Source organism: Mauremys reevesii, linkage group 1 (assembly GCF_016161935.1).
Source record: "Mauremys reevesii isolate NIE-2019 linkage group 1, ASM1616193v1, whole genome shotgun sequence".
In the NCBI taxonomy this organism is placed as follows: domain Eukaryota; kingdom Metazoa; phylum Chordata; order Testudines; family Geoemydidae; genus Mauremys; species Mauremys reevesii.
Window position 1 is genome coordinate 224,790,504 of NC_052623.1, and position 26,865 is coordinate 224,817,368.

The following is a 26,865-nucleotide window of genomic DNA, read 5'->3' on the forward strand; positions in this document are numbered from 1 at the left end:
CCTCGGGTGAGGTTCTCTGGCCTGTGTATGCAGGAGGCCAGATTACATGATCACCGTGGTCCCTTCTGGCCTTCAGCTCTAGTAATCAAAATCCAATACATGACCAAGCCAGTTAGGAAGAAATCAAACCAATTTGGTTTGACCCATCTCTTCCCTTAGCCTTATGCTGGGGCCACAGCACTGACTCAGAGAGGAGCGCACCTTTGCTGAGTAACTCATATTACTCCCTGCAGAACTGTGGTTTTTCCCCTCACGTTTTTTACCTGAATGCTGCTTATCTTGTGAAGTGATGAGACCTCAGCCATCTGAGGATGGAACAGTGACAGACATTCACTCCAAGGGATGGCTGAAAGGTGTCCCATTCAGGTAAAGGATATGGCGCATAGACACAGACTCTGTGGGTGCTCTGGGGCTCAAGCACCCATGGAAGAAAAATAGGGGGTGCTCAGCACCCACGAGCCATAGTGGTTCCTCCCCTGAGTTTCGTACCTGAGTTCTGCTCACAGCACATGCCCTAGCCCCAGACTGAGCTTGAGTGTGGAATGTGATAAATTCTGTGCTGCTCCCAGCTTCTGCCCTTGGGCAGGGAGTTTGTTTATAAACAGAGGCAGAGTGATTATAACAAAAGGCTTGTCATTAAATTAAAAAAGGATTGTTAGATGATCCTGAAAGCATTGCCAGGCACTCCAGTTAAAAGATAAGAAACAAAGGGTAGGCATAAATGGTCCATTTTCAGAATGGAGAGAAGTAAAGTGGTGAAGTGGTGTCCCCCAGGGGCTTGTACTGGGCCTAGTGCTGTTCAACATATTCATAAATGATCTGGAAAAAGGATAAGCAGCGAGGTGGCAAAATGTGCAGATGATAACTATCTTGAGTAATTTTATAAGTCCAAAGCTGACTGCAAAGAGTTACAAAGGGATCTCACAAAACTAGGTGACTGGGCAACACAATGGCAGATGAAGTTCAGTGTTAAATACAAAGTCATGCACATGGCAAAATATAATCCCAACTATACGTACAAAACGATGGTGCCTAAACTAGCTGTTACCCATCAAGAAAGAGCTCCATGGAGTCATTTGCAGTACTTTGTGTGACGGTGCCCCCCCATAAGGCTTTATGGAAATATGCTTATGAATATATATGGCATAACTGGAATATGTTCTATGCTACATATGCCATGTAACATATCTATGTAAAGATTATGATCTACTGAATCTATTAATCCTATTTGTATGCATGTATCATTTTTGTATTCAAAGTTATGAATATTGGCCATGTACTGGCTTGATTTCTAAATAACCTTAGTAGAGCATTTGGTCTTCAGCTGGCTAAAGAGAGAGTCTCTCCACCCCCAAGGATACCTGAAAGGAACTGGAACAAAGGACAGTAAGTACAGGGGTTGTGAGCGATTGCTGGACCCAGAGTAGCAGGAGACTAGTCTGTAAAAGGAAGCTTACTGAAACTGGTGAGGTTTTATCTGTATTCAGTTTCTTAGACATAGACTTGCGCGTTCTATTTTATTTTACTTGGTAATTCACTTTGTTCTGTTTGTCACTACTTGGAACCACTTAAATCCTACTTTCTGTATTTAATAAAATCACTTTTTACTTATTAACTCAGAGTGTGTATTAATACATGGAGGGGGGACAGCTGTGCATATCTCTCTATCAGTGTTGTAGAGGGTGGACAATTTATGAGTTTACCCTGTATAAGCTTTATACAGGGTAAAATGGATTTATTTGGGGTTTGGACCCATTGGGAGTTGGACATCTGAGTGTTAAAGACAGGAACACTTCTGTAAGTTGCTTTCAGTTAAGCCTGCTGCTGTTAGGGGACGTGGTTCAGACCTGGGTTCGCAGCAGGCTAGCGGGTCTGGCTCAAACCAGGCAGGGCACTGAAGTCCTAAGCTGCCAGGGCAGGAAAGCAGGGGCAGAAGTAGTCTGGGCACATCAGTTGGCAGCCCCAAGGGGGTTTCTGTGATTCAACCCGTCACACTGTGGAAGCACTATGTTTTCAGCATACTGCAAATTTATAAGAATCCTTCTCACTGTGATGATACAAGTATCATCCTGAACTGCGGAACACTCATTCTCCAGCTCCAACAGACTTAAAAATTATCTCCAGTCAGTAGTGGGACAGACACGATTGAATAATGTAGCTGTCTTTAATGTGCATCAAGACCCTACCAGGGAACTAGATATAAATAAGATTGACAGTTTCATCCAGAAAGCTACAGTGAGATGTAAACTGTAACTGGGATGTTCATGAAGACAGCTTGTAGGTGATTGCAATGATTTTACTATACTGTAATTCATGATAAGGTAATTTTGTAGTTCATAACAATTTAATCATTAAAATGGTAAAGATACCACTGATAGACACCATATTCAATAACTAGAATATGAAAGAAGTGTATAAATATGCTGAAAATGGCCTCTCCCAAAACCGGCAGAGCCGCCTCCCCCCAATACATACACCTCTTCAAAAGCACCCACCAACAAAAACAAAAGTCAGCACCTATGATATGGTGTATGAGAGAAGGAAGGACAGATGGCAAACTCCCTCCCACCACACTGAGCTCTCACCTCTGTGCTCATGCAGCCTACGGGAGTTTTGGAAACCAGAACGCTGCCTCTTTTATACTCACCTACCCCCTGAAATATTCCCCCTCACTCCAGTTGTCTGTTTTATGCTGGGATGAGAGCAGCTGGACCATAGGAGATACCACAGGACAGATTCAGCCTCGCACTGATGCAGGAGTGCAAAATCAGCAGGGCACTGCCTCAGAAACGGGACTGGGCACCCTGAAAGCTATATACAGTAGAACCTCAGAGTTATGGTCACCTTGGGAATGGAGGTTGTCCGTAACTCTGAAATGTTTGTAACGCCAAACAAAGCACAGTTCGGGCTCCAGATCCAACAGCTGACACTCCAGGCCAGGTTTCAGCAGCAGCAGCTGAGCTCCCTACTCAGCACCAGCCTGAGTTTGCAAGGCTTGTCTCCCTCCCAGTGGGTGAATATGAAAACAAAGTGTCCCCCTACTCTGGGAAGGGGAGAAAAACAGCCCGTCCACCTCCCAGCAGGAGGGAGGGGTGAAAGCAGAACAAACCCCAGCGCTGCTCCTGCTCTGGTGGCTCTGGCTGCCTTGGGCTGGCAGCCCCAGTATCTTGCTGTAAGTGGCTGCCCAGTGTGTAGGGGCTGGGGGGGGGGGGTGGAATAGGCAGCCCAGATGTGCCTATCTTTAAGATGCAATACAGGCACAGTACAGTGTTTGAATTTTTATTTATTTATTTATTTATTTATTGGTCTCCTGCTGCCTGATTGGTTACTTCCTGTTTCACATGATGTCTGGTTGACCGGTCAGTCCATAACTCTGGTGTTCATATCTTTGAGGTTCTACTGTACTCCCAATTGCAGTCTACACTGAGCAGGATGCTGAGGGCACAGATACAAATGACCATGACTTGATCACACTTATCCTGTGCAAACAGAATAAAGTCCAGACCAGTAATATATATACTTGATGCTTTAATAGGGCCAATTTCATAAAGCTGAAAACAATTATTAGGGAAATCAGCTGGGAGAAAGAATTTAATTAGAAAAATTTGAATGATAATTTAGGAATCATTTAAGAACACTTTATTAGATGCCCAAAAAGCTGCAATCCCACAATTGAGGCAGAAGGCCATGCTGGTTAAAAACCCACCTGGTTTAGAGAGGAAGTGAAGGCAACTATAAAAAAAAAAATACAAGAATAATATGTAACAAATGAAAGAAAGGGAAGCTGATAATAATGAATATAAAACAGAAGTTAAGAATTGTAGGAAACTGATAAGTGAAGCAAAGGGACACAAGGAGAAATCTATCGGCAGTAGAGTTAATGACAATAAGAAGGTGTTTTTTAAATATATTAGGAACAAAAAGAATTCTGACAATGGTATTGGTCCATTACTAGATGGAAATGGTAGAATTATCCATAATAAAGCAGAACAAGAAGAAGTATTCAGTAAATATTTCTATTCTATATTTGGGGAAAAACAGATGATATAGTCTCATCATAAAGTGATAACACTCTTTCCATTCCACTAGTGGCTCTGGAAGATATTAAACAGAAGTTACTAAATTTAGACATTTTAAATCAGCAGGTCCAGATCACTTGTAGCCAAGAGTTTTAAAAGAGCTGCCCGAGGAGCTTCCTGGACCATTCATGTTCATTTTCAATAAGTCTTAGACCACTGGGGAAGTTCCAGAGGACTGGAAAAAATCTAATGTTATGCCAATTTTTAAAAAGGGTAAATGGGATGACCTGGATAATTACAGGCCTGTCAGCCTGACATCAATCCTAGGCAAGATAATGGAGCAACATATACAGGACTCAATGAAGAAACAATTAAAGGAGGATAATGTAATTAATGCAAATCAACATGGGTTTATGGAAAATAAATTCTGTCCTACTAACTTGATATCTTTTTTTTGTTGAAGTTACAAGTTTGGCAGTAACATGTAATAGCGTTGACATAATATATTTTGACTTCTGGCATTTGACTTGGTACTGCATGATATTGTGATTAAAATACTAGAACAATATAAAATTAACATGCCAAACATTAAATGGATTAAAAACTGGCTAACCTATAGATCTCAAAATGTGATTGTAAATGGGAAATAATCATCAAGCAGGTGTGTTTCTAGTGGGGTCTTGCATGGACTGGTTCTTGGCCCTATGCTATTTAACCTTTTTATCAATGATCTGGAAGAAAACATAAAATCATCACTGATAAAGTTGGCAGATGACACATAAATTGGGGGAGTGGTAAATAATGAACAGGAGAGGTCACTGACTCAGAGCCATCTGTATTGCTTGGTAAACTGGGTGCAAGCAAATAATATGTGTTTTAACACAGCTAAATGTAAATGTGTACATGTAGAAACAAAGAATTTAGGCCTTATTGACAGGATGGGGGACTCTGTCCTGGGAAACAGCGACTGAAAAAGATCTGGGGGTCATGATGGATCATCAGCTGAACATGAACTCCCACATGTGATGGTAAAAAAAGCTAACGTGATCCTGGAATGCATAAACAGGAATCTCGAGTAGGAGTAGAAAGGTTCTTTTACCTCCATATTTGGTGCTGGTGAGACAGCTGCTGGAATACTGTGTCGAGCTCTGGTGCCCACAATTCAAGATGGTTGTTGATAAATTGAAGGGGGTTCAGAGAAGAGCTACAAGAATGACTAAAAGATCAGAAAATAGACTAAAAAAGCTCAATCTATTCAACTTAACAAAGAAAATTAAGGGTTGACTCAATTACAGCCTATAAATATCGACAGGGGGAACAAATATTCAATAATGGACTCTTCAGCCTAGCAGAGAAAGGTATAACATGCTCCAATGGCTATAAGTTGAAGCTAGACAAATTCAGACAGGAAATAAGGTGTACATTTTTAACAGTGGGATTAATGAACTATTGGAACAATTTACCGAGGATTGTGGTGGATTCTCCATCACTGACAATTGTTAAATCAAGATTGAATGTTTTTTTCTAAGAGATCTCCTCTAGGAATTATTTCTGGGAAGTCCTATGGCCTGAGTTATACACTTGGTCAGACTAGATGATCACAATGGTTCCCTTCTGGCCTATGATTCTATGAAATTATCATTGGGAGAACAGAAGTGAATGTCAGGGACATACCAGCAGTGTCAGTCTCACAAATTACCCACAAATTTCCTCTGGGATGACTTTATGGAGCCCAATCAAATACCGCAGTGTCTGGGGTATGTGATTTCCATTTTATTTGTATTCTTTTCAGACTCAAGAAAATTCGCAGATTCAAATGATCAAAAATAATCAGACATATAAAAAATTCACCAGGAAATGGCTACTGGGGTGAGGAACGTTAGCCTGAGCCTAGCCCTGCAATTCAATATGGAGCCCATGGAGATCCCCCACCCACCCAGTGCCAATGCCCCAGCCCCTTGCAGGTGGGGCTGTCGGGGCATCCCTTGTCCCTCAGCCCAGCAAGGACAGCTCAGGAATCCTGCTGAATGGGGGCAGGGCCTGCTGCTGGGAGCACGACTTCCATCCAACATCTTCCTCCCTGTGTGCTGGAACAGAGAGGGGGAGATTACCCAGGAGACAATTAGGGAGGGGAGGGAATCAGAGATAAAATGAGAGTAAAGGAGACTGAGATGGTGAGACTGAAGAGATGATACTGAGCATAGAGAGAGACAGAGAGCAAGAAATTATACCACCCAAATCACCATCCACTCTCTTCCACCTCCACTTAGGAACCCTCTACAAGCCAGTACAAAAAAAGGGGTGTGGGCTTTGCAGTGTGTCTGGAAAGTGAACTCAGCTATTCAGACTCGGGGGTGAGAAGCGAATTCCAGAGCTGTGGGCTCACAATGAAAATACCTCTCTCATTTAATCTGAAGGAGTTCCAGCTCTAATGACTCTGCTCTCTCAGCTGCAGCAGAATGGCCCAGGAAGAGAAATGGGGCTCTCTGGGAGCCAGGTACCAAACCATTTAACGCTTTCTGCACCATGATCTAGCACCATGAACTCCACATGGGAGCACTACTTGGAGCCAAGGTGATCATGGAGTATTGATGTCAGATATGACACACCACGCAACACATGGGCAGCCATGCGCTGCACTACCTGAAGCTCCCAGACATCCCCCATGCACAGCCCCAGGAGGAGCACATTACAAAGGTCTAACACTTGGTAGCAAGGTCCCACTGCTGTCATTGGTGTGGTGCCTGCCCCAGGAACATCCCCTATCAGATGGGGAATACACTAAAGACTCCTCTGCAAAGCTCAATATGACAAGGGAGAGGGAGCCCCTGAGAGCTGGGAAGGCAGACATTTCCAGCACAGAGACACTGGGGGCTGTTCCTAGCAGCAGGAGGGGCCATCGTGCCAACCTGGGGGGGACATTGTGTGAGGGGCACAAAGGCTAGTGCCAGATGCACACGGGGCAGGGAGGGGAGCAGAGAGTCACGTCCATGGACTTCACACCTACCTCAGCTGCAGATGGCGCTGTAATTAGCCAGGGCCTGCTCCTCTGCACAGGGAGACAAGGAATCCAAGTTACACCTGCACAGAGACACCCCCTCCCCGCCAGCCCAGATGCCCCAGCAGCTCAGCAACCCACCTGGCTGGTAGTAGTCATAGACTCTGATGTGTCCTGGCTTCAGGTTGATCACCTCGATCTCCTGTTCCAGTTGCAGGGCATATGTCTGAGTCGTATTGCTCAGCTGAGGGTGAGGGGTGGGAGGGAGGGAGAGGAGAGGCTTTACATTACTTCCCTAAATTTGGCTCCAGAAACTGACTGTGTTAGTTCTGCTGGAGTCTGGGCAGGAATTTAATGAGAATCAGGAACTCAGGTGCTGTGATAGGGTTACCCATGAAAAGCCTTGATTAATGCCCCACAGTCCTGCCCTGCAGCCCCCCTGCTATTCCAGTGCTGGGTGCCCCACACAGCTCTGCCAATGCCCCTCAGTCCTGCCCTGCAGCCCCCTGCTATTCCAGTCCTGATCTCAATCAGACCTACCTGGTCCAAGTAGATGGAGACACCACTCTGGCTCACCTCCGTTTTCCTCACCAGGGGACTGCTCTGCAACTGGGACAGGAGAGAAGATGAAAGGTAATGGCTGAATTGGGTATCTAAGGGGGTGAGGGTGAGAATTCCTATTGAAATGTTCCCCTCCAGGCCATGAGCAGCCTCCCTGCCGGCAACCTCTGTAGCCAGAAAGCAGGTGAGCTCTTATTACCCCTCCCCGAGCCAGGCCCTCCTCAGAGCTCTCACCCTTCATTAGGGCTGATCTCTCCACATGGTCGCTCAGCTCCTGTGGGATGAGGGACAGGGATTTGCCTGGGTCATTGGGACTGGGCTCCTTCTCAAGGCATGTGTCTGGGGTTCTACAGCCAGCTTTCTCCCAGTCCGAGGGAGACAGGGGGTGACATCATCATTCAGGGTGGAGCCCAGGAACCCGTCTGTGGAACCTGCCTCCTCTCCCTGGCTAAGGATGGATCCCACCAGCACTGACTGGATGGGGCCCTTTCACCATGCCCCCATTCTGCTCCACAGGTGCCTTACTGATGTGCGGGAGCCAGAAGCCAGGCTGAATCCGGACAATAGGGAAACCTCCACGATCACCATGTTGGAAGTGACTCTGCTCCCGATGTAGCTGGGCACGGGGAGAGAGGAAGGATGCAGATGGTCAAAGACTCCGTGAGCAGGGGCTAAATGAGGCTATAAATCTTCCTCCACCTCCTCCCTACCCCCTCCTTCCTCCTCATGCAAGCACCAGGCTCTGTACAGTTCCTTGGCATACACGCTTGCTGTAGGAGGGTGTTTAAGATGGTTTCCCTGCTCTGAACAGATGCAGCCTCCCTGTGTCTCCCCGAGCAACTCCCCTCTCTGTATCTCCCCACACCCTTCTGTCTCTAGGAGGATGTTAAAGGGGCACCTTTCCCTCCTTGCCGTCCCTCTACCAAAAAGCAAGTCAACTCCAACCACACTTCCTGGTTACAGCCCCTCCCAGAAGCACCTAGTCCCTTCCTCCCTCTTCCCTCACAGCTGCCAAATTTGCCCTCCACCCCTTCCTGTGCAAAACATGCAGTCTCTCCCTCCCTCCCAGCCACTAAACCCAACCAGCTCTCTGACACTCCCTGATCTGCTCCAGGCAGGGGCTCCGTCCCAGGTCAGCGGTGTATACACAAGGGAAATCTTGAGGTCACCTGACATGGATGCGGATGGTGACAATGCGCATGTCACCCTTGATGCAGTCGATCAGCTGTGTGGTGATGCGCACAGAGAAGGTCACAGAGACCTGTGGGGGAGGCTCATTGTACCTGAGCACCGTCTGCAGAGGAGAGAAACAGGCTGCTACAGAGACTTTTTAGTTGGATCATTTGGAGATAAAGATTTAATAGAATCCTAGATTTTAGGGCCAGAAGGGGCTATTATGACGATCTCATCTGACGTCCTGCATGACACAGGCCATAGAACCTCACCCAGTACTTGCTATAGCAAGGCCATACCTGCTGTTTGAGCTAGAGCATGTTTTTGAGAAAGACAGCCAGTCCGGATTGAAAGAATCCATCCCATCCCTTGATAAATTGTTCCAATGGTTAATCACCCTCACTGGTAAAAATATGCACCTGGTTTCTAAAGTGAATTTGACTAGCTTCAGCTTCTAGCCATTGCATCTTGTTATATCTTTGTCTGCTAGACAGAAGAGCCCTCTCCTATCAGACGTCTGCTGGCCACATGGGTACTTGTGGACTGTGATCAAGTCACCTCTTAACCTTCTCTTGGATAAACTAAATAGATTGAGCTTCTTTAGTCTTTCCCGGCACAGGAAGGCTTCCTAGGCCACAGGCCATTCTTGTAGCTCTTTTCTGAACCTGCTCCAATTTATCAACGTGCTTTTTAAAGCTAACAAGATTTGGACCATTTTTACTAATACCCAGTAGCTGCCCATATACTCACCAGTAAGTCCTCCCAGATCAGAGTGAACCCAACTCATCACTTGGATTCCCTAATCACATTTCATGCTCTTCCACTGGCTCTAGTTACTGCTCAGATCCTTAAACCCCAGACACAACAACTACATAAACCACACATGGGGAGCTGGGCTAGAACCCTGCTGTTTCAGTCTCAGGAACGCAGACCTCTAGCCCAGGAGCTATAGGGGATCTCATCTAGTATAGCTGGGACTAGGGTTCTTCTCCACTAGGGGCAAACATCACACCCACACACAATCTCCAGTTCCCCAAGCACCTTGGAAGCAGTGTGAGACCAGCCATCTTTATGTTTACCCACATTTTGTCACAAGATCACCCTTGGGGGGGCAGGGGTACAGCAGTGGGGAAAGGGATGGTAAGGAAAGCTGCTGTTAGTGAAGACTCCATGTGCCTGAGCATGACCTGGGACCGGGCTGCTGAGTAAGCAAGGGAAATGGCTCTCTTTGACCATGAAAATGTGTTTTGCTGATGAGGCCCTGCACAGGGGCACCCATGGGGACTATGTCCCTCCCCAAAGAAGGGGCATCTCACCTGGGCATAGATGCAGCCGCTGCCCTGGGCCTGCACTGAGAACTCCCCAGGGATTTCCGTCAGCACCGCTTGCTGCAGCAGCAGCCGGTTCTTGTGGGTGACCTGGAACTTCCTCTCAAAGCTCCCCTTGGACTTCACTATCACCTCCACGTCTCCCTTCTCGTTGTACGTCAGGGCCGCGTATTTGGCCAAAGCCTGCAGGGCAACCACCGTGTCCTGGAGAGAGAGAGAGAGACAGTCACCTCGCTGTTTGTATGTGAGACAGAAAGGGGTGCTCTGTGGAGCTAGAAGTGTGAAACACTCAGAACAGTGGGATCTCAGCAATTGAGGGCACTGAAATCAGGATTCATCCCTTCAGTGTACCCCTGCACTCCAGGGCATTAGCTCCAGGATTCATCCTCCCAGTCCCTGCACCCAGAAGCATTCTCACCCCGGAGCACTGATAACTGTCATATTCCCACAGCCACAGCACAGAGACTCTCTCTCCAGTGGGATCACAACCCATCACCTCCCTCAGCAGTCAGGCCTTTGTTACCTGTGTGGAGGCGAAGCCACCATAGGCATTCTGCTGCTTGGTGAGCCAGGCCACAATGCCAGAGGCTATGGCAATGTCAGCCCCAGTGACGTTCAGCTTGGAGAGCAGGGCCAGGAGCACGTAGGACGTCAGCTCCACATCCACCGACTGGGGTTGGGACCACACACCAGCACTGGGTGGCTGGGAGGGGGCCTGGCTCCAGTGAATCTGCCCTCCTGGGAAAGAGGGAATAAAACAGGAGAATAGAATCGTCAGACCTTGGATGGGTTAAGAGTTACTGTGGTGTAAATGTGACCCAGTCAGTCAAACCCTTCACTCTAGTTCCCATAAAGGTGCCCTGGGGTGGCACAGAACACTGGGAAAATACCGCTCAGCTACCTGGGTTACTGTGTGAAAAACCCATCACTGCATATTACACCAGAAGGACCAAGGTTCCTAGGTAAACACCTTGCATATCAAATACCTGCAATTACACACACTACTAGGTAAATACACCAAAACTACCTACATAAGAGGTAAAGACCTCCTAGCTACACAGAGCCTCTGGCCACTACCCAGAGTGCAAGGTGGACAGCCACCCAGGCTGCCAGATAAATGCCCCCCAAGCAGCCACACAGACGAGTAACGAATATGATTCTTGTTCTCTACTCAGTTCCTCTGCCTGGCATATCACAGACCTAGACACACAGGACCAGATTTTCAAAGAACTCAGCTTCCATTTAGGCACCTAAATAAGGGTTTATTCTCAAAAGAGCCCAGCACTTCCCTGTGATAAACTGAGAATATATCTACAATTTACGAATTCTGCTTGATATTGTGAAGTTGTATTATGAAATACTGCTGCATCATGGATACCTATACGTATATGGATCTACAACTGCTGACAGGACCTGTTCAGGTATGCAGCAGACAGGGACAGTGGGGATTACTTAGACCGCATGTAGGTTAAACTTAAAAGCAGCTGCATCCTTAGAAAATCAGTTTTAGCTTTCCCTCCTGAATGCAGGTAGGAAGGCAGGAGCAGTAGAAAGTTACCCAAAAGACAGAACAAAGGACGGGGTTTACATAGTGAGACACACAGAAACAGAGGGAGCCAGACTGGAAGGGGAAGTGTGGGGCAAGAGAGGGTAAGGTCACACAGAAGCTGACTGCATGAGGGAGAGAGGTCACCCACCATGTAACAGCCTGCCTGAATCAGGTGACACCCTGCCTTCCTTCCTGGCCACTGATGGTCCCTAAGGACTGCTAAGGGAAGGGTGAGACATTACAGAAAGTGATGGCCATTACAGTTTCAGATGTTTATTGTTTTTATGATCTTTACTTTCCTATTCAGGCTCTGTAAGCTTAAAATGCCCTGGGGACCCAGGGACCCTGAGGCTTGGATTCCCCTCACAGCAGTTTGATAGGTGGCTTAGAAGGGCGCATCTAGCCAGATCCATGACTCTCCCACTGTGATGCCCATGGCCAGATTTTCAAAGAGCTCAGCTCCCAGCAGACTGGGTGCTTTTGAAAATTTGGTCAAATGCTCTGGTGTGTAAATGGGAGCTGGGCTCTTTCAAAGATCTGGCCCATAATGTCCAGTCACAGCCCAGGTTGTGGGGCCCAGACATAGGCCAGGGGTGGGAGGAGTTGGGGTGCAAGACACATGTTCTGATCTATCACATTCTCCCTGGCATGCTCCATCTCTGTGTGTCAGTCAATGCTGTGCAGTCCTGGTACCTGTTCTGATGGCCTTTTGGTCTAGTTTAGTGAGCAGCTCCTGTGTGCGCTGGGTGTCGTGGGCCAGAGCGAAGGCGTAGGCCAGCAGTGCCTGCGTGTAGGTCCTGGTAATGTTGGGGAGGGCACTAGTGAGACAACTCAAGGCCTTGTTCACCACAGTGCTCTGTGGAGGGAGAAAGCACACACAGGCAATGGCTGCACAGACATACAATCATATACACGTGTGGGGGTACGTGCACACAGGCAGGCTGACACACACAGAGGAACAAGTGCACATGGGTTTGTATGCAAGGGCATATGCTGGCACTTGGGACGATCCTCACACTGCTTTGCCTGGGTACACATGGGTGCCCCTCCACAAATAGCCACCAAATTCCAGGCCGATGCCTTGTACCACCACTGGGACTGTACTGGGATGTTAGTGTGATTACAAGCAACAGGACTCCATCCACATGAGCTCCCTCCCAGTGATGTGCTCCCCATGGGGCACTGCAAGCTGTCCCCAGCAGTGCCCTCCCTGTGGAGTGGTTGGACTTCTCTCCCTACCCCAGCAGTGCCTTTCTCTTGACTGCAGGTGTGAGCTCCTCCCCACAGGAGTGCCTTGCCCATGTCCACCCCAGCAAGGCAGGCAGGCGAGTGAAGTGCCGGCACTGAGCTCTGCAGGACTCAACATGTCCAGAGAGCAGGAGTGGCACGAGGAAGGGCCTTAGTACTCACATTCAGTGCCTCCCCTATTTCCAGATGTGCTGCAGTGATGTAGGCAGCCAGGGGCACCTCCCCATCCACGCCGCCCTGCAAGAAGCACAAACACCCAGAGCTAGGAGAGGGGCTCAAGCAGGATGGGGACCAGTGACCCCCCTCCCTCTCTATAAAGGCCCCTGAATCCCCTCCCTCCCCGGAACTGATCCCCACAAGGGCAGAGAAGGAGGAAGTGTCAAGGAAGCCGAGCTGAGTCAAGCCCCATGGCTGCCTGTGGAGCTCTGTGCGGGGCCTGCAGGTGCCACACCATTACCTTCATAGCCGTGTGGAAGAGCTTCCCCACACTCCTGAAGCAGCCGCTGGGCAACTGGTAGATCTGCAGCCAGCTCAGTGCATCCCGGATGTTCCTGTCATCTAAGAAGATGTATGGCCTGGCCTGCCCAAAGCACTTGGCCACAAACGCTGTCAGCCTGGGGGTAGGGAGAGAGAGCGTGGAAGAGGGGGACGAGGAGAGAGACAGAGTGAATGAGAAATGTGGATAAAAGAGAGGGAGAGAGGAAGGAAGAAAGAGAAAGAACGAGGCAAAGGAGTGAGTGAGGAAGAGGGAGCAGGAGGAGGAGGAGGTCAGTCCTTGGTCAGAGCTCCCCTCCCCATTGTTGTGCCATGTGCTCAGTCCCATTTCTCTGCCCAGTTACTGTCCTCTGTCCCAGAGGCGGCTGCATTCCCATGGCTTGTCTGAGGCACTGTGGGCCTATCATAAAGTAGGAGGGACATGTACAATTCACAGCAAGACACTTATAATTTTCCCCATGCAGCGCTGGGAAGAGTCCTGAGGGGTCAGTGACAGCCCAATCCCCCAGTTCATAGGCTCCTGGCTCCCAGACTGCAGGAAATGAGAGAGCTACCCCAGAACTTACCAAGTGTTACCTTCCTGGTCTATGGTACCAAATGCGCTGTAGGAGCCATCATGGTGTTTGTAGAGCAGCTGCCTCTGGTACCCTGGAGAGAGGTGCAGAAAATTACACTGTCACCCACCAGAGCCAGGGAGAGGATATTTACAGAGTGGTCACTGAGTGGGGGTAATGAAATGTTTACAAAATCATTGACAGGTATTTACATGGGTGCCAGACAGAGGAATGGATTTGAACAGGGTGGGTGCAGGAGAGGGGCTATTGGCATGGCCGGTGCCAGACTGGATGCTAGTGGAGCTGGGCTCAGGGTACTTGCCACTGCGCAGGAATCCCGTTGCCCTCTCCCTGATCTCCGGGGTCAGCTGCCCCGTCTTCTCCAGATACTGCAGCACATAGATGATGGGGGCAAACAGCACCATGTTCTGCTCCCCACAGCCACTGGGCATCTGCACCAGCCGGTCCAGGTTCTGCAGCGCCGTCCCCATGATGTCACCTGCCAAGGCGGGACAAAGCAGAGAAAAACCCAAATGGTGCAACAGGGATAAATCTGATTAGCTGAGCGGCGGGGAGGTTAGTTCTCCTGTTGGAATGTTCCATTATAGTAGGCCTGCACACCTCATAAAGCGGCGAGGGCCATATTACCCCAAAGAAAACAGCTGAGGGCCGAAACCCCCCCAGCCCCACTGAAGCCCCCCCTGAGCGCCGCCAAAACACCCCCCCAGCGCTGCCCAGCCCCCCCGAAACAACCCCCCCAAGCACCACCCGCCCCACGGAAACAAACCCCCCTTCCCTAGTGCCACCCCACCAAAACAGCGGTATTGAACCTTGGTAATATGTTATAGCGAGCCCCTAACGTAGTATAATTAAGGTAACAGAAAAATGTCTTTTTGCTAGAAGTAGTATAAGATCGTCCCCCCACTTTGTAATCAATTGCCCTATTGAATGAATGAGGTGTGAATGAGGAAGGCGTGGGAGGCAGCACCTCCAGACAGCTGCAACCCTTGGAGAGGGGATGGGAGCCCGACCAGATCAGTAGAACAGGTCAGCCACCGACTCGTAGCTCGTCTTCTCAGCCCTCCTCCCCCACTGCCGGCTCACCCGCCCTCCCGCCACTGCCTGCCCAGTCGCCTCCTCAGCACCCCACACCCCTCGGCTCACCTGCCCCCCACTGCCACTGCCCACCCGCTCGCCTCCTCAGTCCCCCGCCCTCACCTGCCGCTTGCCTACTCACCCCTCCCCCGCCAGGCCGCACAGTGAGCCCACGCGGGCTGCATGTTGTGCAGGCCTGCATTATAGCACGGTGATGGTAGCCCCGTCCCCTGGTGGAATTGCAAACTGAAGTATGTTTTTTGCCCAGTCCGTTAGCATGTTCCATTATTTATTGCACTGAGAGTGGAGATGTTGTTCTCACTCTGGTGGAATCTTCCCTTAAAGGGTATTTTCATTTCCTTGGGAGGACTCCATTGCTGCATGGGGTATTTCCACCCAGCAGAATGTTCTGCTACAGTGAAGGTTTATATTTACCCCAGGAAAAGGAATGTTCCATTACACTGGGGGTTATTTTTTCCTCCCACTGCAAATATTCCCAGAGGGTGGGGTGTTTTACATCCCTGATAGAATATTCCATTGTGTGCATGTGTGCGGGGGGTTATTTTACCATTAAAGTAATGTAGGGGCGGGGCGGTACTTTCCCTCTCAGGTAGACCTCTCTCCCTCTCTTTTATCCACATTTCTCATTCACTCTGTCTCTCTCCTCTCCCTTTGCCTCTCCTTGTCCCACCTCCCTGTTGGACTGTTCCATTATAACAAGAGATGGGTTCTCTCACTGGTGGAATGGTCCATTAGATGGGGTGGGGAGGGAGAGGTTCCCTTCCCAGTGTTCAGTGCCTGGGCTGGGATCTGCACTTGGAAGCTCAGTGTCTATAATTCAGACTTTACCGGAACCTCTCAGGGCTGACACCGGGGAGAGGAGACAGGGGGATCAGGCCTTTCCTCGTGCGATGCCCTGGGGTGGCGGCTGCTGCTTTTGGTCACTGCTGGAGGTTCCCACAAGAAGAACAGCCTCTCTCCTGCTGAGTATTTTGGTGCATCCAGCCCCAGCCAGAACCAGGAAACACAGACATGGAAATGGGAGGAAAATGGCCGGGACTTTGTCAAATATCAGTGGAAGTTTTGGGGGTTCACAGTTTGGGCTTCCCCAGGGCCATACTCAGAGACATAAGGCCTGGATCAGCGTCACCTCAGAACCCCCTGCCCATGGTGCCCAGGGCTGAATTCCTTACCCACGACAGAGATGGTGGCTCTGGCTGAACCTTCAACCACATCCGGGGGCAGCTCCAGGGACACAGAATCCTGCGCTGGAGTTACTGAGACCCAGGTGTCAAACAGGAAGAGAATCAGAAAAAATGGCCTCCAGAATCCCCAGAAAACTCTCCCACTAGAGCCGGCTGTGCTCCCGCATCTCACATACTCCTCCACGGAACTTCCAGCCGAACCCACAGACCCTGTCTCTGAGTTCTCTCTTCCTCCACTTTATTTCCCCCACTGTGGGTGCGAGAGCCTTCTCCCCTGCAGCCCCCACTGTCCAGAGCAACCTCCCTGATTCTTCCTGCCTCAGTTACTCCATCACAGTTCAAACCTCAGAGGCAAATACATGTTTAGTCTATTTATCTGGACCTCTAGATCTCTCTAACTCTGCTAATGGCCTCATCATAAACCATGGAAAACATGGAGATGGGAACCGAACTCTGAAATCCCCTCCAGTCCATCCTCTAGGGGCCAATGCAGGACTGTTCCCTATAGACTGGATCAATCCAGAGCTGTATCTATGCTATATCTAGTCGCCCTAGGGAAGGAGCTTTCACCCTTGTTTGCTAGCAGCAAGGACATTTATATTATAGGCTCAGTCCTGCTATCCTTATTTAGAGGGAGCGCCCATTGCCTTTCAAATTGGAATCAACTTGTATAGCTTGGCCAAGATGACAAAGCAGCAGACATGATTGCGGTCTATGAAAACCCAGGAGTTGGTTAGCAAGGGGCCTTAGAAGGGGTAAGTCAGGTGAAAGGGGAAAATTTGAGTCTGGATATGAGGAAGCATTTCTTTGCAGTGAGACAGTGGAAACGTGCCCCCCAAGGGAAGGGGTGACACCCCCATTACTTCAATCATTTAAAGCTAGGCCTGGACAAAACCCTGAAGAACAAGGAACAATCCTGCACTGGGCCCTACACAGACAAGATGTGATCTTCCCTACCTCCTTCAGATAAAACACAAAGGCTGCTCCTGAGCCAACTTTCCCAGGGCAACAGAGTCCCCACTACACACCTGCATCTGCGTATGCCCCCTTTTCCCATTGGAGCAGCCCACCTACCTCCTTTAGGGCAAAGCAGGGAGCTGTGAGCCTTCTCCACAAGAACTCCCTCTGGCTATTGGGGAGGAGACAGCAACATTGGGGACCAGAGAGGAGGTGGAGAGAGGAGAGACAGAGAGTTACAAATAGGTTATGAACCACATGTGTTTTCATGGCAGGCTTGTGTGAGAACCCATCCTTTTCAGACATCTCTCTGGTTTCTTGCTCCATGCAACTCAATGACTTCGGAGCTCCTGACAAGGCTGATTCCCAGGCTAGGGCCACTGCAGAGGGGCCTATGTGCAGGGATCAGTTGGCTGCGTCCGTTATCCCAGCATCTCAGACAGGGCATAGAGGAGGCAGGATCAATGGGCACAAGGCAAGTCCTGATGCCAGGGCATGAAGGGGATGAGGTTGCCCGCAGAAGGGGGCATAAAGGGATCGAGGGTTGGCATAAAGTAGAGGAAACCTCCTTCAGAAGCATGTCCTTTGATCCTTACTGGAGGGACCCAGTTAGACTCTGGCTCAGGCCTGGAGATGCCAGTTAGTTTCCCTAAATAAGAGGAGGCAATTTCAGACCCCAAACTTCACCCCACTGAATATGGGGGCTGAGCAAAACCTCCCCTTTAGCTATGAGAAAAGAGCTAAGTCCAGTCCCAAACTGACCTGGACTAGAAGGGGTTTGATCAGTGTATCTGTCCGTCCTCTCTCTGGTACAAATGGTACCTCCCCTCCACAGAGATCTTTGGTGGCCAGGGCCTCTGTGCTAAGGGTGATGTTCACCGACCCTGAAAACAAGAAATGACAGATTGTCCAGCAGCCATCCCATGTGGAAAACACCCTCCGTTACTGCTATAGATGTCACCTACCAGAGACAATTAATGGAACCAGTGGCCTAGAGATGAATGGCTCTTTGGCCCATTCCTGATCCTGCCAGTGCCCCTGACCTGAGGCTAGGTGGCAATCGGTGCCCTAAAGCTAAAAGGCTACATACTCCATTCTTCTTATCCAGTGCAATCTGCACTGCAGCCCAGTAACTGGCACAATTGCCCCCTCCCTGGCTGTTTCTCCCTCATCCCCACCCCATTCTCCTCACCTAGTTGTTTAGCTGTGACTCTCCAATGAAATGTCTTGGCTTCACTGGCGCACAGGCAGCTGGTGTAGACGCAGCCCTCACATGGCTCCAACTGGAAGTTTGGGGACTCAGCCAGGGTCACTTTGATCTAAGGGACAGCAGTGGTGCAAACAGTCCAGGAGATGATGAGGAACATGCTATCCCCACCTGCTCCCAGGTTGAGTCAGGGGCCAACGTAACCGCTCACCCACCCTGACCCCTCACTCCTTACAGAGCCACCAGCAGGACTCACCTTGATGCACTGCAGCAAGTAGTTGTAGACAGTGGCTTTCAGGATGAAAGTCTCTCCCCGGATCACAGAGTATGGCAGTGTGGGTTCTACAAAGAAGGGCTTGAAGGCCAGGAGGCTGGTGGTTGGGGCAAGTCCAAAGCCCACCTCTGATGTGCAGAACATCCCAGCTTTCCACTCAGTGATGGTGTCAGGCACTGTGACTGGGACATCCCTGTTTCCAGTGGGTCTGAGAGGAAAAACCATGCAGAGACAAAATCCTTTACTGGAAGGCACCAGGTGGTCATGTCTCAAGAAGGCGCAGAGCCCTTATTCCCAAAGCACCCAATCCAATGACTGCAATCAGAACAACCTGAACTATGGGGCCTTTGAAATCTGGATCCAAACCCACATCTCAGTTTTGTGGCTTGGGCCCATCTCTATTCTTCACTCATACCACAGACAAAATTTTCAAAGACTCACTGTTCAATTGTGTTAGACACATCAGTAAACAATCCTATCCTGCAAAATGCTAAATACCCTCAACTTCCATTGAAGTCAACTTGGAGTCAATTGTAGATGACCTCTGAATCTCTAAATTCCCCACTGAGCCTTGTAGAGCTCAGAGCTGGAACTTTCACTGTTAAAATGTCTGACTGGAATAATTCTGGCCCCTGATTATTATGAGTCAGACTGTCTTTAGTTAGGGCAAGGGTACCCTGCCTCAGGTGCTCACACCAACAGAACAAGATTTTTCCACTAGACAGAGAGATTTCATTAATAATGATGCCTGGCACTTTCCACAGACAGCATTCACCACCTGTGGATCTAAAAGCCCTTTACAAACATAGGTGAATATTATTACTCCTATTTCACAGGTGAGGAAACCAAGGAACAGAGAGGTGAAGTGACTTGCCAAAGGGCAGGGAGAATTAGTGGAAGAGCCAAGCAATAGAATCAAGGTCTCATGACTCCCACTCCTGTGTGCTAGGAAGACAGTTAAAATGTGAGGGCATGTTAGGAGCCTGGCCTGGCCTGTAGAGTCTATGTAGGGTTGCTGGGTGTCCAGTTTTTGACCCGAACGCCCGGTCGAAAAGGGGCCCTGGTGGCTCTGGTCAGCACTGCTGACTGGGCTGTTAAAAGTCCAGTCAGCGGCGCAGCGGGGCTAAGTCAGGCTCCCTGCCTGCCCTGGCTCCACGTGGCTTCCAGAAGTGGCTGGCAGGTCCAGCTCCTAGGCGGCTTGCCGCTCAGACATTCAATTCTCCGGCCAAACCGCCACCTCTGGCTTCTACACCGAGCCAGGCCACTACTTCTGGGTGCAACGAATGAAGGGCAGGCACTGCAGCCAAGAGGAACTCGGAGGGAGGCGGCCAGTGCTGCACAGTGCCCCTTGCAGCTGGTCCAAACCGGCAGTGAGGATCCCACGGAGATCCAGCACCACAGCAGGGCCGCTCAGAGGGGGGGGAAAGTGGGTCAATTTGCCCCAGGCCCCGGGCTCCACAGGGGCCCCCAAGAGAACGGCTGAGGCTCCTGCCCCGGCCCGACCCCGCCTCTGCCCCTCTCCCAGAGCCTCAGCACAGCTAGGAGCTTCCCTCGACAGCGGTGCAGCGTGGCTCCGGCAGGGCCCCTGAGCTCCGCCCCGCTGAGAGCAGCGTGGTAAGGGGGCGGGTTTGCGAGCTCCAGCGGGGCCTGAGCTCCGTCCACTCGGCCTGGAGCTTGCAGCCCCGCCCCCTTACCATGCGGCTCTGAGTGGGGCGGAGCTCAGGGACCCTGCCGGAGCCACGCTGCACCGCTGTCGAGGGAAGCTCCTAGCTGTGCTAAGGCTCCGGGTGAGAGGGGAGCTGGGGGTAAGGGGACAGGGCCAGGAGGGTTGGCTAAGGGGCAGGAAGTCCCGGGGACAGTCAGGACACAGAAAGAGGGCAGAGGTTGGGGGACAGGGAACGGTGGGGGGGTTGGACTGTTGGCGTTCCGGGGGTGTGTCAGGACTCAGCGGGGAGGGAGTGTGGATAGGGGTTGGGGCAGTCAGGGGACAGGGAGCAGGGGTGGGGTCCTGGGGTGGTGGTTGGGGCTGGGGTCTCTGGAGGACAGTGAGGGGGCAAGGAGCAGGATGGGTCGGGGATTCTGGGGGGGGGTTGACAATCGGGGGGCAGGAAGTAGGTGGGGGTCAGATAGGGGGCAGGGCCAGGCAGTTTGGGGGGCACAGCCTTCCTTACCCTAAAGCTCATTCAGCAGTTTGAGGCTTGCAGAAGAGCCAAGCTGTCAGCTTTTCCATTAGGGCTACCATCCCTTTCACTTCTCAAATGCCAAATTATAGTCTGTATTTAATTTCAGTGCCATAGGGAGATACATGTCAGGGGAGGGTAGCTTCATTTAAAATTAGCCACTGGGGAGGGATCACATGAGAAGAGCAATATCCTACACCACCTACCTCCTTCCCAACCCTACCAAGGGAGATCCCTCCTCCCCTGCATTCCCTGAGGCTTCAGAGGGGTTAATTCAGTGGTTCTCAAACTTTTCTACTGATGACCCCTTTCACATAGCAAATCTCTGAGTGCGACCCCTCCCTTATAAATTAAAAACACTTTTTAATATATTTAACACTATTATAAATGCTGGAGGCAAAGCGGGGTTTGAGGTGGAGGCTGACAGCTCGTGACCCCCAGTAATAACCAGGACTCCCTGAGGGGTCCCAACCCCCAGTTTGAGAACCCCTGGATTAATTTAATTTTAGCACCCTGTGTCCATTCACATGCATGTGCTATTTTGAGCATTTCAGTGTTCACAACATAGGCTCATCACAGATTCTGGAACAAGCTCAAATGCTCAGTTTGTGGAGTATGAACATAAGCTATACTAAAGACAAACCCACAGTAACTGTCTCCAGTTTGTGAGGGACCCCACGGAGCCAGTCTCTAGGAAACAGATAAATGAATGGAGGTTAAGTCCATTAATGGCTATTAGCCAGGATGGATAAGGAATTGTGTCCCTAGCCTCTGTTTGTCAGAGAGTGGAGATGGATGGCAGGAGAGAGATCACTTGATCATTACCTGCTAGGTTTACTCCCTCTGGGGCACTTGGCATTGGCTATTGTCGCTAGACAGGATACTGGGCTGGATGGACCTTTGGTTTGACCCAGTTTGGCTGTTCTTATGTTCTAACCTAAATGAACCCAAAGTTACGGAGACAGATATGAGTCAAGGAAGCCAGCAGAGTATCAGAAACCTGGAAAAATCTCTGCCTGGATGGGCTCAGGTGTTTGGTCACAAGCTGAGGTGGTTCAAAAGTTTTGGATTTTTTTAAGCAGAATTTTTTTATTATTTCTTTAAACAATCAAACACAGCAAGCAGCAAATATTTGGCCACACACTTCTGAAACCTCAAACTATATTCAGGTTTTGGCAGACTAATTTCAGCTTTTCAATTAAAAAAACCACAACAAATTTTGAAGAAAAGCAGACATTGTCCATGTTTTTTTTCTGCTTTTTAACCCCCGCCTAGTTTTCGATCCAGAAAAAGTTTTGACGGAAAATATTTGTCCAACCCTTTTAATGAGCTTTAGTGCCTTTTAGCACTAGCTGATGCTGAGAACCAGTGATACCTTGTAAAGAAGTTTTCTCAAAACTGGGTTTGTGCCGAGATGCAGAAGGTTTATTTTTCCCAGGGCCACCCATGGGGGGGGAACAAGTGGGGCAATTTGCACCAGGCCCCGCAGGGGCCCCCACGAGAATATAGTATTGTATAGTATTGCAATTTTTTTTATGGAGGGGGCCCCCGAAATTGCTTTACCCCAGGCCCCCTGAATCTCCTGGGCGGCCCTGCACCACAGGCCGCAGTGACACCGCCCATGTGCAGCACCGGGCATGGGGTGGGGAGGCAAAGCGCTTGTGCCCCCCACAGCTGGAGATTTACCAGCCTGAGCCTTCCTGCACTGGAGGCTGGTGCCAGACTCCCCTCAGGCCGTGCACAGGGATTCCCTGCTCTGACTGAGCCTCTTCGTGCAGCCAGCTGGAGAACAGCCAGCACTGGGGCAGCGCTCCAGCATTTGGGTCAGCAGACTGCAAGTCAGGACACAGAGTTGGTGCAAGCCCATTGGGTGCCAACCAGCGCCATTTGAGGTAAGCCCCGCCCGGCCAGAGCCCACACTCCCTGCCCCAGCCCTGAGCCCCCTTCCACACCCCAACTCCCTCCCAGACCCTGCACCCCCTCCTGCACCCAACCCCCTGCCCCAGCCCTGAGCCCCTCCCCCCACATTCCAAACCCCTCGAATCCAGCCCTGAGCCCCCTCCTTCACCCCAAACCCCTCATCCCCAACCCAACCCCAGAGCCTGCACCCCCAGCTGTAGCCCTCACCCCCTCCCACACCTCAGCCCCTGCCCCAGCCCAGTGAGAGTGAGTGAGGGTGGGGAAGAGCGAGCCATGGATGGAGGGGGAATGGAGTGAGCAGGGAGTGGGACCTCGGAGAAGGGGCAGGGCAGGTAAGGTGTTTGGTTTTGTGCTGTTAGAAAGTTGGCAACCCTAAGTCCATGCCAAGTTTACAACACATAGTAGCAGTGATTCTGTACTGAATGAGTGTTGCTGAGTTAGTCAAGAGATGACATCACAGTGACTATTAAGACAATAACCCTATGCTTCATCACAGAAGAGAAAATAACCTACCAATAGATAACTAGATTTACGTCTCCAACAGTAGGAAATGTTTTCTTTGACCCTAGAGAATCATTTTTGGCCAGAGATGTGTATAATGAGAATGTTCTGTGGAGTAAGCACATAACAGGGATGTTTTCTATGAGGACAATGGGTAGACAGGATGGATTTACAGGCAGCTGCCCCAGAGCAGGCAAGATGAGCAGAACCTGGGCCTTATTTCTCAATGATCTGAACAGAACCCAGACTGAGATACAAAGGAAAACAACAAAAGAAGAATTGTAGGAGATAGAGACAGAATAGCTCTGTTAGTTCCCCTGTCCTTCTGCGGGGGCTAGGGCAGGACAGTTCCTAGAGGGCTAAAACAGGCTGCTCTCAGTAGTGGGATAGTATAATATCGTACCCAAACAAACACCATAATGATACAACAGGTTTGTTTCTCTGCATTCACACATCACCAGCCTCCAGTGAATGGATTCAAGTTCTTATGATCATAGACATCTAACAAAATAAAACTGACTGAAATTTCAGCCTGACAATTAAAGAACCCATAATATATTCATCTAAACATTTCCTTAGGTGTGTGACTCAGCAATTTCCCCCACTTTTGTAGAACACTAAAATCTGACTGGATCTTTGGCCATCCAGGATCATGCTAAGACGACCAAATTTGGCACTGCTCTACTTACCCAACCGAAAACAAATCCCATATCCATGTTTCTGGGAAATACTTGCGAACTTTCTCCTCAACTGGAGGTACAGGTGGAGAAATGGTGGTCCTATGTCCTGTTGTTGTGACACTCCCGATGAAAGCTGGAGGTTACAAAAGAGAGGTTACTTACTCTGTGTAGTAACTATAATGAGGAGTCTTGTGGCACCTTAAAGACTAACAAATTTATTAGAGCATAAGATTTCATGGGCTATGACCCACTTCTTCAGATGTATGGTGTGAAAATTACAGTGGGCAGGCATAAATATACAGCACAAGAAAAGATGGGAGTTGCCTTACCAAGTAGGGGGTCAATGATTCAATCAGGGTGGATGTGTCCCATTCCCGACAGTTGACAAGAAGGTGTGAATGTCAACAGAGTAAAAATTACTTTTTGTAGTGCTAATGATGCCAATTCCATCAGAGTGGATGGCCCATACTCAACAGTTGATGGGAGATTACTTCCTGTAGTGACCCAGCCGTTCCCAGTCTTTATTCAGGCCTAATTTGATGGTGTCAAGTTTGCAAATTAATTCCAGTTCTGCAGTTTCTCATTGAAGTCTGTTTTTGAAGGGTTTTTTGTTGAAGAATGGCCACATTTAAATCTGAAATTGAGTGTCCAGGGATGTTAAAATGCTCTCCCACTCGTTTTTGAATGTTATAATTCTTGACGTCTGCTTTGTGTCCATTTATTCTTTTGCATAGAGACTGTCTGGTTTGGCCAATGTACATGGCAGAGGGGCATTGCTGGCAAATGATGGCATATATTACATTAGTGGATGTGCAAGTGAACAAGCCCCTTATGGTGTGGCTGATGTGGTTAGGTCCTGTGATGGTGTCACTTGAGTAGATATGTGGACAGAGTTGGCAACAGAGTTTGTTGCAGGGGATGGTTCCTGGGTTGGTGTTTCTGCTGTGTGGTGTGTGGTTGCTGGTTCTTCAAGATGTGTGTCCCTATCGGGACTCAACTTCAGGGTGTGCGTACATCTCATGTTCCTTTGACTGGACATTTTCATTAGCAGTGTTTGTTCAGCCTGTGCATGTGCCCTTTACTCCCTTGTGCCCCACACCAAGACTACATAGAGCTCCGCAGGTGCACCATCCTCAGTTCCTTCTCTATCAAAAAGTCTCAAAGAGGAAACTCCAAAGAAGAGGGGCAGAAAGGCAGGTATTGGAGCACCTGCAGGGACACACATCTCAAAGAACTACATTTACTGCACAGGGTGAGTCATCTCTCCTCTTTCTTTGAGTAGTCCCCCAATCGGTGCTCCCCTTCAGGTGACTCCTGAGCAGTATCCCCACAGGGAGAAGGCAGCCATGGAATGGAGCCCAGAACTGAACAGAGAACCGCTTTTCCATCTGCTGCATTGGATCTAGAGACAAGTAATTTTAACTTGTTCTTTCTCTATTTTAGCCTCAGATCCTACCTCATTTAGACTGGTGATCACTATGCTAGATGTCCAATTTCTACTCACCTTTTTTGGTGAAAACTGAAACAAAAAAAACATCAGCCATTGACGGAGGAGGAGACATTACCACTTCATCAAGTGAAGAAGATGAGATGGTAGTTTGGGGGGTAGCCTCTTTGTTTGTCCTAGCCAGGGCCGGCTCTAGGCACCAGCAAACCAAGCATGTGCTTGGGGTGGCACATTTTCAAGGGCGGCATTTTGGCCATCTTATTTTTTTTGCTTCCGGTGGCAAAAGCCCAGAGTCAGCCTTAGCAGCAACAGTGCGTCATGCGTGGGGGGTGCCCTGGGGCCGCTGCGGTTCACGCCGCAGGGGAGCAGTGCCGCACCTTGTGGCTGGGCTGGGCAGGCTCCAAGCGGGGGACACTTGGGCTGGGGGCCGCCCCATGGGGTACATAAAGCTGCCTGCAGGTGCCGCAGGCTGGCCGCCCCCCAGCGTCACAGCCAGGGCTAGGCGAAGTGGCCCGAGCTGCCCAGGGTCTGCGGCAGGGTGGCCAGAAGCAGCAGCAGTGGGGCCATTCTCCGGGGGTCCGCTTCCTCTGAGGATACCCTGCCCCAGATCCTGAGCCCTCTACCAGGGCAGTCCCCTGGCTCTGGCCTCCCGGGTCCTGGCCGGTCCTGGAGGTGGGAGCCCTGGCTGAAGGGACCCTGGGCTGAGGCACGGCCAGGGAACCCTGCTGCTTACCCCAACCCTGCCAGCGCTGGACCAGCTGGAGGCAAGGGGGGAGCAGGCGGAGTCAGCACTGGTGGGAGGAAGCCCAGCACTGGGTAGGCAGGGGGTGCAGGTTGGGGGTGGTGAAGAGACCAGGGCTGGGGCAGCAGGGGGTGTGGGTGGGGAGGGGAAGAGAGATCCCAGGGCTGGGGCAACAGGGGGAAGGGGGGTGAGAGCCTAGGGCTAGGGTGGGGGTCAGCCAACATTTTTTTTGCTTGGGGTGGCAAAAAACCTAGAGCTGGCCCTGGCCCTAGCCTCCTGTTCCTCAAATGTCTCCTTCTGTTGAGATATGTTCTGAGGAAGGGAAGATGGTATCTCCCTATCATCCAGTGGGTGGGGCTCAGGGCCCTGGAGAATTGTTGGCAGTAAGCACCCCAGGGATCCCAATATGGCCACAGAGACCCATACAGGAGAGGGAGTGGAATCCAAAGTTGTTCCCAACAGCCATGATGTCTTCCCCGAAATTCCTCTCTCTGTGTCTCTTCAGTGATCAGAGAAGGGGTTCTTGTGTGGATAAGTAGGAGAGCCCTGGACTGATACTGAAGATACTGCAGGGAGGTCCCCATCTTTTTTATCTAGTGGAAGAGTTCCCATTGAAAAGGGTGGTGAGTCAGATGGTATTGAGGGTGGATGTGGGTCCAGAGACCACATGAGTCTCAGTACTGAGAGGCACTCAGTGCCCATAAGCAGTGGAGACTCCAGTTAATCTGCCAT

At 50.1% G+C, this 26,865-nt stretch overlaps 1 protein-coding gene and 1 long non-coding RNA gene across 2 annotated transcripts in view; one reads left to right on the plus strand and one right to left on the minus strand.

Annotated features, from left to right (window-relative positions):
• Window positions 1-5,593: 5,593 nt before the first annotated feature.
• Window positions 5,594-26,865, minus strand: part of LOC120404386 (alpha-2-macroglobulin-like protein 1) — a 39,013-nt gene continuing 17,741 nt past the window's right edge. The window contains exons 18-36 of the mRNA XM_039536827.1: window positions 23,954-24,077; window positions 18,646-18,871; window positions 18,375-18,501; window positions 17,945-18,066; window positions 17,300-17,354; window positions 16,214-16,297; window positions 14,248-14,424; window positions 13,938-14,019; window positions 13,334-13,490; window positions 13,039-13,113; window positions 12,322-12,484; window positions 10,603-10,817; window positions 10,068-10,283; window positions 8,748-8,872; window positions 8,104-8,194; window positions 7,558-7,626; window positions 7,159-7,261; window positions 7,027-7,068; window positions 5,594-6,106 (exon numbers count right to left, since the gene is read on the minus strand). Coding sequence (XP_039392761.1) covers window positions 7,028-7,068; window positions 7,159-7,261; window positions 7,558-7,626; window positions 8,104-8,194; window positions 8,748-8,872; window positions 10,068-10,283; window positions 10,603-10,817; window positions 12,322-12,484; window positions 13,039-13,113; window positions 13,334-13,490; window positions 13,938-14,019; window positions 14,248-14,424; window positions 16,214-16,297; window positions 17,300-17,354; window positions 17,945-18,066; window positions 18,375-18,501; window positions 18,646-18,871; window positions 23,954-24,077 — 2,252 coding nt within the window. The 3' untranslated portion in view covers window positions 5,594-6,106; window position 7,027. The remainder of the gene's footprint in view (window positions 6,107-7,026; window positions 7,069-7,158; window positions 7,262-7,557; window positions 7,627-8,103; window positions 8,195-8,747; window positions 8,873-10,067; window positions 10,284-10,602; window positions 10,818-12,321; window positions 12,485-13,038; window positions 13,114-13,333; window positions 13,491-13,937; window positions 14,020-14,247; window positions 14,425-16,213; window positions 16,298-17,299; window positions 17,355-17,944; window positions 18,067-18,374; window positions 18,502-18,645; window positions 18,872-23,953; window positions 24,078-26,865) is intronic.
• LOC120404405 lies at window positions 6,473-8,418 on the plus strand. The gene is made up of 3 exons (XR_005597976.1): window positions 6,473-6,593; window positions 7,612-7,650; window positions 8,095-8,418. It is a non-coding gene; the product is annotated as an uncharacterized LOC120404405 (long non-coding RNA).